The 15,502-nt window shown below is 34.4% G+C and overlaps 1 protein-coding gene across 3 annotated transcripts in view; it reads right to left on the bottom strand.

Moving 5' to 3' along the window:
• TRMT1L (tRNA methyltransferase 1 like) overlaps positions 1 to 15,502 on the bottom strand; it is a 34,600-nt gene that overhangs the window by 6,593 nt on the left and 12,505 nt on the right. For all 3 annotated transcript variants that reach the window (XM_070384803.1, XM_070384802.1, XM_005893102.2), the window contains 5 exons: positions 14,466 to 14,589; positions 13,904 to 13,983; positions 9,366 to 9,615; positions 8,754 to 8,966; positions 7,097 to 7,287 (listed from right to left, as the gene is read on the bottom strand). In XM_070384803.1, the coding sequence (XP_070240904.1) occupies positions 7,097 to 7,287; positions 8,754 to 8,966; positions 9,366 to 9,615; positions 13,904 to 13,983; positions 14,466 to 14,589 (858 nt within the window). The remainder of the gene's footprint in view (positions 1 to 7,096; positions 7,288 to 8,753; positions 8,967 to 9,365; positions 9,616 to 13,903; positions 13,984 to 14,465; positions 14,590 to 15,502) is intronic.

The raw sequence follows: 15,502 nt of genomic DNA, 5'->3' as shown, positions 1-15,502 counted from the left end.
ACAATACACTGAGGATCTACTATGTGCCAGGTATTGTGCATTTATATGCATTAAAAAAAATTTAATCCTTAAAACTCTCTGAAGCAGGTATTAAGATCTCAGTTATGTAGATCAGATGATTAAAGCTTAAAAAAGATAGAAATCCATGTCAAAATTAGAGGCATGGTTTTAAGTCACTATACTACCTGAAATAATTTCAGCAGGAGAAAGTCTTATAAATTCTACAAGCTATCCATATTTTAAAATCAACTGATTGGGGTATAATTTACATGCAGTAAAATGTATACATTTTATGTGAAAAGGTTGATGAGCTTTAATAAATGTACATACCCATATAACCAACATCCATCAAAATAAAGGCATTTCCCATAAGTTAACTCTTCTGTAATTGGGAAGAGAAAATGAATTACTCTATTCCCTAGGCTTGATGCATATTCAGTCCCAGACATGTAGGCTAGAAGAAACTAATTCAGTTTAAAGAGCAATGAGGGCCCTGATGTAATCAGAATATGACTGGGGAGATACAAGACCTAGTCTTAGTTTCCAAAATGGCATGATATTCTACCATGGACTTTCCTGTTCACTTAAGACTCAGAATGAAGTGAAGTGAAGTGAAGTCGCTCAGTCGTGTCCGACTCTTTGCGACCGCATGGACTGTAGCCTACCAGGCTCCTCATCCATGGGATTTTCCAGGTAAGAGTACTGGAGTGGGTTGCCATTTCCTATAGTCATTTTAAATCAGATTTTCTCCAACTGAGTTCCCCCAGGCCATTTCTGGGTTGATCATTCACTTTCTTGGAATGGCCTGATCTGATCAATGGGCCCTAGATATATCCAGAACTCAGGATTACGGTAGTAGGGACATGGGTCTATAGCTTCTTGCTATCTGATATCACTGTCATTTAATGCAGTTAAGTGGCATAATTCACAGTTGTATATATACTTAACGGCCTCCTTCATTGTTTGTTCCTAGGTCTACCTTTCAGCCTTAAAAGGTGTGGTTATCATTGACGTTAGCTTTGTTGAGAATGATGCTGCTCAAATGCTGTACAAATATATTCAAGACATCTTCCCTGAAACCATTAAATAATTAAATTACATGTACTACAGGCAGAATTACCCAAAGTAAGGTGATTTATATTTATGGTTCTGTCAGTTGTACCAACTTACCGCAGGCAGCACACAAATATTTGTCAGTTTGTTTCCTGATGTATTTTGCAAAATGATCCCATCATATAAACCTGTGTCTTTTTTGAAGACCCTTGCCTAAGATTTCTTAGTGCCTGATGAGCATCAGCATCTTCAGGGATCAGGGTTATCATTTCAAGTTACGAAGTAGAAAAAAATGAAGGTATGAAGAAAGAACTACTATATCTATGTCATTGGTAAATAGGCCACGAAGGTAATTCCAGATGAGGAATTCAAACTATTTAGAGACTTTAAATGAAATGGACTGAACACATACTTTAATCTCTTCTGTTTCTTAAAGCATTATTAAGATGAGAACAAAGGAATAAAATTCAAACCCCAAAGATAAATAAAATGTGAGAAGAGATAACAAGATGATGAGAAATGTCAATAAAATTTTAGAAGTGGGAAGCAGATACACAAAGGGGTAACTGATTTAGCAGGTCAGAGAAAGCTAAAGCCCGAGCCTGAAACGGGTAGACAGGCTACCAATAAACAGCAAGCCCACTGGCATTGTGGGGCCTGAAAAGGCTTGAGAATGAAAGTACTGACTTTGAAGATGGAAATAGGGTAGTAATGTGGGGGAAAAAAAAAAGACTTCATTTAAACATTTTAAGACTTGTAGATCTTCTCTAAGATCAACAGTTAGGCTTCTGTGTCTTCTCCATCCAAAAGAGGAAGTTAATCTTGGGTGAGGCTGAACCACAGGGGATCTGGAACCAGGGGTGTTAGTCACAGTTAAGAGTGAGGAGGCATATGAAAAGAAAGGGACTAAGTAAAAGTCTGTACAAATGCTAAGACCTGCCAGTCTCCTTCCCCAACATGGTTCCTAGAAAGCTGATAAAAGACTGCAAGATTCCTCTGCATAAGTATTTACCAATCCAGGAGAAAAAACACACATACAGATTGGCTGACTGTCTTTTGGGAGTTCTTGTAATGAAAAGGCAGACTGCCTTCTCATTACAGTAAAATCTTATCAGTTTATAAGCCCTGCCCCAAGAACTCCAATATAACTGTCAGCATGGAAAACTAAGACTACTAGACATTTGAGATACACTATGACAAGAACAGAATTGCAAACCAGAAATAATTAGGAAAGAATAACTAACAAAATAATAGCAACAATACAAAAATAAGCAAAATGAAAAACCTATCCTCCCCTAAATATAAAATATACCCAACTACAGTCAATAGTATCATAGAGGTAAGATTAGATTTCACATCTCTGAGACAAGAATAGGATACTATTAAAAAGGGAACAATAAAAATATGAAATAACTCTTGGAAATGAACGAAGTATGACAAATTTAAGCAGGAAAGTTGGAAAAATAAAACTCAAGGAAATTTATAAAGAAGAACTAAATGCTAAGAAATAAATAGAGATGTAAAAAAAATTAGAGGGTTAATCCAGCAGATCCATCATATAACTAAAATGAGTTCTAGGAAGACAGAACAGAAATAATTTGAGAGAAAAAAATTATCAAAGAGAAAATAGAAAAAATTTATCAAAACTGAAAAACTCAGGTTTAAGGGCTCACAGACTGCAGCACAATGAATTAAAAAAGATGAATTCATAAACATCCTGAAGTTATTTTAGAATAGTGGGTTAAGAAGAGAGATTTTAAGAGCACTCAGAGAAAAAAACACAAAGGACTATTCCTAAGAACAGCAGCAAACTTGTCAATATTGAAGGTTAAAAGACAAAGGAATAACATCTTAAACATTCTGAGGAAAAACAACTTCTAACCTAGACTTCTATATTTACCCCTGCAATCCTTCTAAGGAAATCCTAAGGGAAAAAGTGTAGCTTCAAAAGGAGAAAGTGAAGAAGGAAAGGTCAAAATACATAAGATTTAAGATATAGGAAGTACATCACAAGGAGAAAGCCAAAGAAAATTTCCATTATGAGTCTAAAAGGAAGACCCAGGGCAACAGCTTTTGGCAGACTTAGAAACAAACAACCCAAACCAGAGGAGGAGGACTGTCTCCAGCGGAATTAAATGAAACCCAAAGGTTGTTTTTAACAAAAATCACAGAAGCACTAAACTGTATTATGGATTTTGAAAAGTATATACACACCCAAAAGGTGACAAATATATAGTAATGATTAATTCGAGTAATTGAAGAGGTGTATAAAAAAGTTATTACAGCACTGTAACTGGTTCCTCTCTGTGGAGCAGCCTTCTAAGAAAGGCAGCAATGATCCCTGTATCCTGGTGTTCATACCCTTCTCTAATCTCCACCTCTTGAAGGCGAGATCACTGGATCTGTAGACTCATATCTAGTGACTAGAATATAGCAATATTCTCTTTTTCTCTCTCCCTTTCTCTCTCTGGTTCTTTCTGATGAAGTGAGCTGCTATTCTGTGAAGAAGACTACTTGACAATGAACTGAGAACACCTCTTAGCAGCCAACAAGTGCTCAGGTCTTCAGTCTAACAACCTACATCCAGGTCATAACCATGTGAATGAGCTTGTAAACAGGTCCTTCCCCAGTCAGGCCTTGATGACTGCAGCCCCAGCCAATACCTTGACGGCCGCCTTGTGAGCGACCCTTAGCTAGTGGACCCAGCTGAGCTATGCCCGGATTCTTGACTCAAGAGAAACTGAGATGATAATGTCTTAAGCCACCAAGTTTTGAGGTAATTTGTTACACACAGATAGATAACTAATACAACTTGTAAACAAAGTTTTTATATTTATAAAAATATGAACACGGAATACTGATTAAGCCAACACTGGAGAGGAGAAGTACATGCATGTGACTGAGCTGGTCTGAGATTCTGAATAGTTGTCTTCATGAAAGGAAGTTATAGGCAATATAACTTAGAAATAGGGAAGACATCAAACATTAGAGACTTTAAACATTAGAAGAAACAGCTGTAAGATTTTTATTAATAGTTGGTTACTTTAGGGAGTGGGGCAGATATCATTACTAATAAGTTGCAGAACTATTTGATTTTTTAAATTATATACTACATATTGATAAAAAGTTCTAAGTGATCTGACTTTTTGGAAAGAAACACTCATTTATACTCCGTAAGTCCTATATGATTACAACAATGCAGAAAACAATTCATATTGCTTAATAGTAATTCATTAAGTCAAAAATCCTTTAAAATGTTAGATTAAAAAAACATTCTAGTGACAGATTCCATAAAATATCAGTTATATGTGGAATCTAAAACACGGCACAAATGAACCTATCTACAAAACAAGCAGACTCACGGACACTGAGCCCTGTGGCAGGAGAGGGGTGGATGGGAGTCTGGGTTAGGACACATAAACTACTGCATTTAGAATGGATGGAAAACAAGGTCCTACTGCTTAGCACAAGGAACTATATCAAGTCTCCCGGGATAAACCACAATGGAAAAGAAGATGAAAAAGAGTGTATATACATGTATAACTGAGCCACTTTGCTGTACAACAGAAATTAACACAACAGTGTAAATCAAACATTCTTCAATTTTTAAAACAATTCAAAAAAAACCCACGGTAGTAACAATCCAAAATTATAAAGCGACATGAAGGACTCCTGAAAGAGAAGGAAAGATGTTAAGTTTTTACAGATTCAGGATCAAATGTGAGCAGAGTGTATTTGAGTTTAATTACTCAATGATATTGTAAAACACTTATGGTGAGAAATGAAAGGATAAAAATCTCCATTTAAGAACTGGTTCATAATTTTAAAGGTAGGAATACACCATCAGTAACACGGGTACGAGGTAAAAAGAAACACTGAGGTGTTTTTTTTTTCTAATTGAGGTGAAACTCACATTAGTGATATCCTTTTAAACACTGAAGATGTGTATTATTTCTTACATAAAAGAAAATTAAATTAGGAAAAAATAGAAAAGAAACCACAGGGCACTATACCATTTATCTAGGAGGACCAAAACTTTCCCAAGTTTCATCAAAGATATTTATGAAATTTATATTTTAAAAAGCCAAGTGGATTCTATAACCTTTCTGACTCTGTCGCATTTAAACCAAGATCAGGATGGTGGACTGGGCATTTAGAGTTGGCTTCTCTTATTCCAAATCTTTAGAAATGACAGAAAAATTTATTTTTGTGAATAATTCCTAAATACTGCTAGAAAATAAGAAGAGAAGTCATCATACGTCCCAATCATTCAGTACTTGCTGAAAGCTTGTAAGCTGAGAGAGAGTACTACTGGAAGAAAACCATCCTGGAGGGAGTAGGTATTAAAGGCAGAAATAGCCTAGGGGCTACATGAACCTAAAAAGCAAAGACGAATGCTACTAGAGTAGCTCTAGGACAACTGTTAGAGGGACTGGTTAGAAAACTGTACTTGAAAAAGCTGATTACTCCTTTAATCCATGATTAGCAGGTTACAGAAGATATCTGTATCCAGTTTGAAGTGATAAAGGTTTAGGTTGGAGAAGCAAAATAGTGCCCCAAATTTGATTAAAAAAAAAAAAAAAAATTACCTCTGGGCCTAAGAAGCTCTGAATTCCAAGGAGGATGAACACAAAGAGACTCACTCAGACATATTATAACCAAACTGCTGAAAGCTGCAAAAAGAATCTTGAAAGCACCAAGTATCAAGTACAAGGGAACAACAATACAACTAACTTTTAATCAGAAATAATAGAAGCCAAAAGGCACTGTAATGATACAGTCAAAGTGCTGATTGGTACTTTGACTGATAAATGATAGGTATCTCAGCTTCATGCACAAATCCGAAGGCACCAGAGAGAACTCAAACAAAGGAATATGACAGCATGCCCTCCATTCCTACTATCGATTAACGCTAACAGAAGTACCTGGACAGAAGAAAAGCATGGTGGGTTCTGAGGAAGCGTCAAAACCACATCTCCTTAATTCAATGTGGTCAAGATAAACTACCAACTGGTTTATTTATTTATCTTTCATTAAGCAAAAAAAGGATCCAGTGTCAGAACACTCTGAAAATAGAGCTCTGAGAAGTGACTGCCTTAACAGATATTAAACAACACTAAAAGGAGTAGAAGTGAATGAATGCATGAACATCCAACCACTGGAACAGAATAGAAATTCTAAAAACAAATTCAAATCTATGTGGGATTTTAGTATAAGGTAAATATGGTATTCTCAAATAAGTGGACAAGAGGTGACCTAGTCAATAAAACAACCTTCTCTGAATAATTTAGGATTGCAAAGCTTTTCCCAACTACAGACAAAATGCAGAGTACATTAAGCGTCTGAATAACTTTACAACAGAAACAATGAAGAATGTCTGCATGAAAGAATAAAAGATGCAAACACAAGTGACAAAATGAGAAAAAATATCTACAACTATCGTATCATACCCCGAGGGTTAAATTCTACTATATAAAGAGTTCTTAAAAATCCACATTTCAAAAGTGCTAGGAAGCTAACAGAAAACAACGGGCAACTGTTTCTATGTCCCAGAAAAGCAAATTAGAAACAGCCTGATGAGGGCACATGCCACATCTTTTTCCTATTCCCCAGGCCTGGCATATAGTAGAGGCTCAATAAATATTTACTGGATGAGTTTTACAACTGATGGGTTCTATATTCAGTCAGAAACATGACCATTATTTTTATAAAATTAATGATTTGAAACATCCCAAACAAAGAAGTAATCTGACTTAATGTTCCTAAAATTAGTGACAGTGGAAACTAAGTTATTTCTAGGCGTTTTGACAGGAGGCATGGCTAGAGAGCATAAATTATAATGAGTAAATGACTTTAATGAACTCACACGAATGTCTTGTCTGTTGATGAAAGGAAATCCAGTATAGGAAATAAAGTTAGCACTGTAATCTTTAAAATCAAAGGACAACAATATGTATAAATTAGGGATGTGATAAATGCTTATTTATTGGAGGCTTACACATAAATTCAACACAATATTCAGTCAAAAGAAACTTGCATTTACCTTCTACCATATTACCATCCTTCTGAAAAATTCTCTCTTCACACCACTGACAATGGATTAGGTACTGAATCTTCTTGGCTGTCTCATCTGCAGAAGTTGGCCCCCTCAAAACTCTCACAACAACCAACACAAAATGTTCCAGAGCCACTGCAAATAGTACTTCTATGCCTTTGTTACATCGGGCTGCAGCTCTGGAAAAAAATTTTTTAAGTTGTTTTGAGAGCTTATCATTTTCCTTTGCTTGGCATTATATTGACCTTATATTAACTTGGACAGTACATATACTATGGAAGGGTTATGGGAAAATAAGAAAAATTTAACTCTTTGTAGCAGTGGTTTTAAAAGACATATAAAAAAGTGGCTATAAAAGATACATACTATACACTATAACTTTTACACAAACTGAAACACAGGGAATTATAGGGTGCTTGGCAGGCTTTTGGTAATTACACATGTTCCTTTATGATATCTTCTCAATATTCTTTGGTTTCTAATGTCACTTTGTTTCTTGTCATCACAACCATCTTTCTTTCTAAAATTTTTACCTACTTTTTTCTATAAAAGCTTCTTCCAAACAATATATGCTTACTGAGTACTAAATACATGCAGGGAAGTATGCTAGCTGCTGACCAGCTGGTAAAAAATGAATAAGCAAAGTCCTTGCCAGTATTACGTTTATATACTTTTGTATTAAATTCTACTTGATACACCATTTATGTACTCAGTTTTCCCTCTTCAGTTGTACACTAACTTAGTCTGTATGTACTGCTTTGAATTTGCTGTTACATTATAAACATTTTAAAGTATGTACAGAGGAGGCCACTGGTAGCTGTTCCCAGAGCCTAGGAACCTGGTCTTAGGGGGCGCCTAGGGAGGCGAATATAAAAAAATAAAAAAATAAAAAATAAAGTATGTACAGTAGGTCCTTGGCATGTACCAAGTGAACATCAGAGGTTTTAGTTATTTAGGAATAATCCTGAAGGTCTATGAAGTCTAATAATCTGTATTTTTGCTGAGGTAAGGATTTCAGTCTAAATGCTGTGAAACTGGTGCTGGCGTTAGTGACAGCGCCGGCTGTAATGATCTGTAATCTTAATATTCATTGACATTGTATTATTACTATTCTTCGAGCATAACTTTATGCATAAAATGGGTGCTCAAAGTCTTTCTTCAATTGTTTAGAAAGTCTAATGAGAAACAGAACTTTTTGTTTTTACAGGTGAGATCATTTCACAGAATCAAATTTATAAGCCATCATTTTTTTCAAACTATATAAATAAAGAAGATAAGATGAAATGGACATTAAATAATGATCATTTCTAAATCTAAGATCAATTTTTGCTTTCCCTTTTTGTGGTGCTACCATCCTATATCTACTCTGTTTGTTGAAACAAAATGATTTGAAGTTAACTTTCATTTTTTCTTTCTTACTACTTTATTTAAATAACATTTTAAAGTGGAGAGCAAACTATTTTAGGCACAAGCTTTTAAATAAAATTCTAACATACAACATAAGATTTCCAAAAAAATCAAGATCACATATACAAAATACAGAATCTGTATTTTGTGCATATTTTGAAGAATGAAATAAGCACTTCTTGCAATATTATTTCTTTCTATCATATACTCAGACATACAAAGGTTGGCCATTTGGTACCTTGCCACTGCAGCTACAACAATTCTTGCAGCTAGCTCCTTGTAATATTCAGTTCGGACAATATTACAGCCGTAGTGACGCCGGGCAACGTGTTGTGCCTTGGCATATAAAGAACTGATATCTGTAGAAGTCACTGACACTATGCCAAGGTTTCTTATATTTCTGAATGCTGAATCAAGATAGTTCACAGATGTTCCAAAAGGATCTAGGTGTCTAAAATCAGAAAGAATATGGACATATTTAAAATCATATTAGTAATCAAAATCATACCATTGCCATATTTCTAATGATAAAGTTCCATGGATTCAAAAGTACTTCATAAATCTATTTTAAAAACATTAACTATGTTTTTAAAGTAAGCAATAAAAGGATCTTATGATATCTTAAACACGTGAAAATAAAACCTGCTTAGAGAAAAGTTATCATGCCCAGGCATATTACTTCAAATGCTAGAAAATGCTCTTATGGCATTCCTTAAGCCGATGCCAAAATATTGTATTAATTTAAATAAACAATGACAAACTACCTTAATTTTTAACGGCCCCCTCTCTACCCCACCTCCCTTCAAATCCAAGTCAGTTTAGAAAGTGACAGAAAAAATTTTTCACTTACATGAAATCAAAAGATCTCAAATGCATTAGTACATTGGCATCCATTTTGGTCACCTTAATATTACCAAGGTTTTCCTCTCCTTCTTCCAGAATATCTTCCCTTTCTTCCTTTTCCTTACTGTCCACAACCACTTTCAATTTGTTTAAATGGCAGTTCTCCTGAATCAACGTCACAGAGTTTTCATTCAAATCATTAATTGTAACCTTGACTGCATTTCCAAGATGTTTTGCCCATTGTAATCCCATTATCCCTTAGGAGAAATTGGAAGAAAAATGGGTTTTTAAATTATAAAGAATAAAAACTGTAATAAAAATAAAGAATATAATTTTGTAAGTAACAGAAATAAATGTTTCAAAATCTTAGTATTTTCAAAAGTAATTCTTATTCTACTTTCTCACTGAAATGCCTCTTAAGAAGATTTACCACAAGAAAATGTATCCTGCAGATTTCCATTAATAATTCTTAAAAAACTGTTCTATAATCCATGTTCAAATAAAATACCTATGTATATTCTTTATTTGGGGTTTAATAGGATATTTTTTTCCTTTCTTCTTACAACGGAATACTTTTTTTTTCAAACAAAATCTTACAGAGAAATCCAATATACAATATGAGTAAGAGTGGGGTTTCTCTACTTGAAAAGAAGTTGAGAAGCTGGAATTCATCCTGCTGAAGCTTACTCTAATACATGAAAATAAGAAAACTTTCGTGGATGAATGCTTTTCAAATACTGCACCACAGCATCACTGTGAGTGAAAAACAACTCTGTATGTGTAAGCAAATGATCAAGAGGAATTGAGACCAAGAGGGCCCTCTCACAGGTTTTCTATCCCTGTTGGATTTGAGTCATAAGGGACATTCACTGCAAAATGGGAGATGGTGACACCAGCCTAGCCAATACGAAGTAGAAAACCCCCAATTTACTGGAAGTACTGACCATATGCATACATGTGACTCATTAATGTAAAAAATTAACACCTACTATGTGCCATTTACATTTATTTTCCTATTCTTAAGATAAGCTTGTGAAATAAGTTCTAATATCTATATTTTAGAGATGGGGAAACAAGCAAAATGACTGCTACGAGCTTTATTTAAGTTTACAAAGGCACATAAAAAGAAAAGATCTTCCTAAACAATAATTTTAATGTTTCAGGTAAAAAAAAGAGGAGTAGTTCATTGCAGTATTATTTATAAGAGCCAAGACATGGACACAACTGAAGTATCCATCGATGGATGAATGAATAAAGAACATGTGGTATACATATACCCAACAGAATACTATTTGGCCATAAACAGAAGGCAGTCCTGCCATTTCAGACAACACAGACGGACCTTGAAAGTACTACACTAAGTAATATAAGTCAGAGAAAGACAAATACCATATGATTTAAATTAAACATGGAATCTAAAAAAAACACCCAAACGACAGAAATGGAGATCATATTTGAGGCTGCCAGAGGAGGAGACTGGAGGCGTGGGAGAATTGAGTGAATGTGGTCAAAGGGGACAAACTTGCAGTTATAACAGAAAGATGTTCTGGGGATAAAATGTACAGCAGGGAAATTACAGTTAACAATACTATTTATTTGAAACTGACTAAGCGAGCAGATCTCATCAGAAAGGGGAAAAAAAATCTATAACCATGTGAAGAGATGGATTTAAACTTTTTTGATCATTTTACAATACATGCATATAGCTAATCATTATATTGTATACCTAAAGCATATACAATGTTATATATGTTGACTATATCTCAACAAAACTAGAGGGGGGAAAAAAGAAAATGACTCCACTGTTAAGAGACATATATAGTATCCAGTGTAGGTATGCTGCTGCATGCTAAGTCACTTCAGTCATGTCTGACTCCATGAGACTCTGTGGACTGTAGCCCACTAGGCTCCTCTGTCCATGGGATTTTCCAGGCAAGAATACTGGAGTGGGTTCAAATCTCTCCTCCAAGGGATCTTCCTGACCCAGGAATTGAACCCACGTCTCTTATGTCTCTTGCACTGGCAGGTGTGTTCTTTACCACTAAAGCCACCTGGGATAGACATTTAATAAACATTATTGAATGTAAAACACAAGGGTGGGGGAAGACTGTGTGAGGGAAAATGGTGGGAAATAAATCTGAAAAAGTAGACTGTGATCAGACTATGAAGGATATTAAATTGCAATCTGAGAAGCTGAACTCTAGGCAATTAAGATGCATGACTTTTTTGACTGAAAAATAACATGATCAATTCAGTGTTTGAGAGCAAAAGCTGTTTAGCAACAGCATGCAAGACAGATATAATAGCTAAAAATCACTCTATTGGCAGATATGGAATGAAAAAGAGTATGAGTCACGATACAAATGAAAACTTAGAACCGTTCCATAGTTGAGTGTGGGGATAGTGGTGGGAAAAGGAGTAATAAAAAAATGATTCATATTTAAAATCTGACCGGCTCAGAGGATATGATCACCTTAGAATCATTACTTCATCACTTTTACCATTTCTACACTGAGACATTACTAATGATGATGATAGTAGTAGTAGTAATAATATAATAATGATGATACTGAATACTTTTATAGCATTTGCTATATACCAGATACTGTTCTAATTTCTTTACATGTATTAATTTCCTTAATCTTTACATTATTTTAAGGTAGGTACCTTCTTTTGGATAGATAAAGCAAATTAAAGCATAATTCCCTGGGGTTAGACCGCTGGCATGTTATAAAGCTGGGGTTTGAATGCAGTCAGTCTGACTCCACAGTCCATGCTTCCAGCCACTACTTCTCTCTGAGGTGAGGAACTTACGCCGAACTAGGTCGTGCTTTCATTCTATTGGTACAAACTTCCCAAGAATACACTCCTATAACTTTTATAGGATAGGGTACAAGTGGCTTTTCAGAAATTTTCTACATTTTCCAATCTTTTCTATACTGTTATGTCCTTTTGGGAAAAATGTTCTCAGTCTTTAAAATTTCACCATAATATCTCATTGCCTAATACGTAGGCAATGTTTACTGCAACACAGACACACACACACACACACACACACACACACAAAATCAACCAAACACCAAGTGCTTACTGACTGCTGCAAACAAGTATTCTTGCAAAAAAAAAAAAATCCTGTCTGAATATGACCAAACCTGAACATCCAACTACCAATATACAGAAATAGAGGAATATCTTATATGAACCATGATGATACAATCAGCAAAAATCTAGGCTGTGGGAAACTCTACAGGACAAATGACCTCTTATATCAACAAATTATCACACATACACACAAAATGATGAAAAGAAATACAGATTAAAAAGGGACTTGAGACCTATCAAACAACTGAAATATATAGTTTTTGGATTTTGACTTAAATTTTTTAAAAATTTGAAATAATTAGGTCTATCTAAACATTTGATGACATTAAAGAATTATTCTTAATTTTTTAGGTGTGATATGGTATATCGGTTTTAATTTTGAAAAGTCCTTATCTTTTACAGGCTTGCCTCATAGCTCAGTTGGTAAACAATCCACCTACAATGCAGGAGACCCCAGTTTGATTCCTGGGTTGGGAAGATCCACTGGAGAAGGGATAGGTTACCCACTCCAGTATTCTTGGGCTTCCCTTATGGCTCAGCTGGTAAAGAATCTGCCCACAATGCAGGAGACCTGGGTTCTACCCCTGGGTTGGGAAGATCCCATGGAGAAGGGTAAGGCTACCCACTCCATTATTCTGGCCTGGAGAATTCCATGGACTCAGTCCATGGGGTCGCAAAGAGTTGAACATAACTGAGCAACTTTCACTTCACTATGCTTTACAGATCCCATGGAAATATTTACAGATGAAATGACATATCTGTTATTTGCTTCAAAATAAAGGAGACAGAGTACAGGGCAATGAGTTATAAAGGAAAGTGCACAGGAATACAGATAGAAGACTGAGTGATGGATATAAAGGAATTCACTTATTATACACTCTAGTTTTGTATATATTTGAAAATTTTCCACAATAAAAAATTTGCCTTGCATTTTTTCAATATAAAAATACTTTGCTTGATGTGATATCCATATACATTTCCTAAGAAAAGATACTGTACAGGAAGTTCAGCAAGCATGCACAAACTTCCAATTATAAGATAAATAAGTACTAGGGATGAAACGTACAACATGATGATTAAATATAGGTAATAGTTGTATAGAGGAAAGTTAAGAGGATAAATTCTAAGAGTTCTCATCACAAGGAGAAACTTTTTTTTCTTCTTACTTATCTATAAGAGATGATGGATGTTAGCTGAACCTATTGTATATGTAAATCAAACCATCATGCTCTACATCTTAATTAAACTTGTACACCCATACAGTAATGTATGCCAATTCTTTCTCAATAAAACTGGGGAAAAAAATCTCTTAAGGTTCACATGATATAAACAAACCCTTAGTTCTCAAAGTGGCTAAACAACAACAAGGAAAAAATAAAGGGAAAGAAAAGATACTGTACAGATTTGATAAAGTGAGGTTCCAAAAAAAGCTTCATCACTTACCAGTTGCTCCAAAGGCATCTAGACATTCCAAAGGTTTTCGCTCCTTAGCCAGAGCAGCCAGTGTACAGAATATCAGCTGCCTAGAAGAAGGAAAATAATCTGAAATAATTTTACTGTACCATGGTTTCATCATTGTGGATTTTAAGAACAGTGAGAAAGTGTTCCTATTTACTGTGCAAACTACTTTGAAAAGAGACCTAATAACATATTCCTTACTTAATAGTAGAAGAACTAAAAACCTGTGAAATTAAACTATTAGTCAAATTGTGTTCTATTAACAAGTATTTACTATGAACAATGATTTTATAAATAAAACTTGGCACAGGCCCATCAGTCTGTTCCTTTAATTTTATATAAAGTTAGACCTACTTTACTCCGAGAAAAAAATTGGTTTGGCAGAAAAATAAAACAATCGTTCTGAGAAAATGCAAAATAAATGATTTTCATTCCATACCTACTTTTCAATTTCAATATATTAGAACAAGAAGATTAAGAGAAGGTACATTTGTAACGAATTGAAGCATCTGAAGCATTCCATAACTCTTTTTTAAATTTATCTTACCGATTCAGTTTCATTTTGGGATTAAAATAAGAATCTGTTTTCTGAGGTACAGTATAGTTAGGACAAACTTGTACATCTGTGTCTGCCTCTTTCAAAATTTCTTTAGGTGGTTTAGCAGCAGAAGCTAAAATTAAAAAAAAAAAGATTTCCAGTGAAATAGAAAATAATTATAAATATCAAGAACAACATAAAAAATAACCTTCCTTTATAATAGTTTCACGTTAATGAAATCAGTTGAGTAGATGTCAAAAAAAAAAATCACCCAAAATTGATCTACATAGCCCTGTCTATGGAAAAGAGCAGCATTCCATTAAGTATTTGGTGAATTAAAGTTTATCAGCTTAAAATCTTAACTGTCTAGCACATCAATGTATCTGTACACCTAATTAAGGACAGTTACCCTAAGACTGTGCCAAATCCTAAAATAACCTTTACTCATCAAACACTATATTGTGTTTATAGAGGCTGGTTGCTAAACACATATTTTATTATGGTTTAAATGTTAGAAAATTAACCTGTGTGGTAACATTCCATTAGCTAGCATGGATGACTAAGAGTCACTCTATTTCCTGAACATGCTTGACTTCAGAATATTTTTGTGATTTTAAATCACAAATTATATTCCAACAGCTGTAAGCTAATGTATAAAACAATTATTCTACTTTTAATATACATTAGAATCATTCTCCTATAAACTCAAATGAAATATTGATATATTTGTGTGAATATATTTTAATTATTTAAGAAAGGAGAAAGAATAATATGTGGAGGGGAATAACTGAGATTATTTATGTTTGGATTTCTTGATCAAATTACAATCAGAATGTTAACTGAGAACCATATTTCTCTTTCTACAATGCCACATAAAAGTAATCTTTCCTACTGTTATGTTATATATCTTTCTGTACTCACCTAAGTGTCAAGTCACATATCTCACAAGATAAGCCTTTCTCAAACCAGGTTCTGTGAGAAAATTAAGCCCTTCAAATAATTATTTCACTACTTTTTTCAATACTTAAAAGAAAGGTCCAGAGTAC

This window comes from Bos mutus, chromosome 16 (assembly GCF_027580195.1).
Source record: "Bos mutus isolate GX-2022 chromosome 16, NWIPB_WYAK_1.1, whole genome shotgun sequence".
In the NCBI taxonomy this organism is placed as follows: domain Eukaryota; kingdom Metazoa; phylum Chordata; class Mammalia; order Artiodactyla; family Bovidae; genus Bos; species Bos mutus.
Note: the sequence above shows the minus strand (reverse complement) of the source record. Positions and strands in the feature narration are given on the sequence as shown.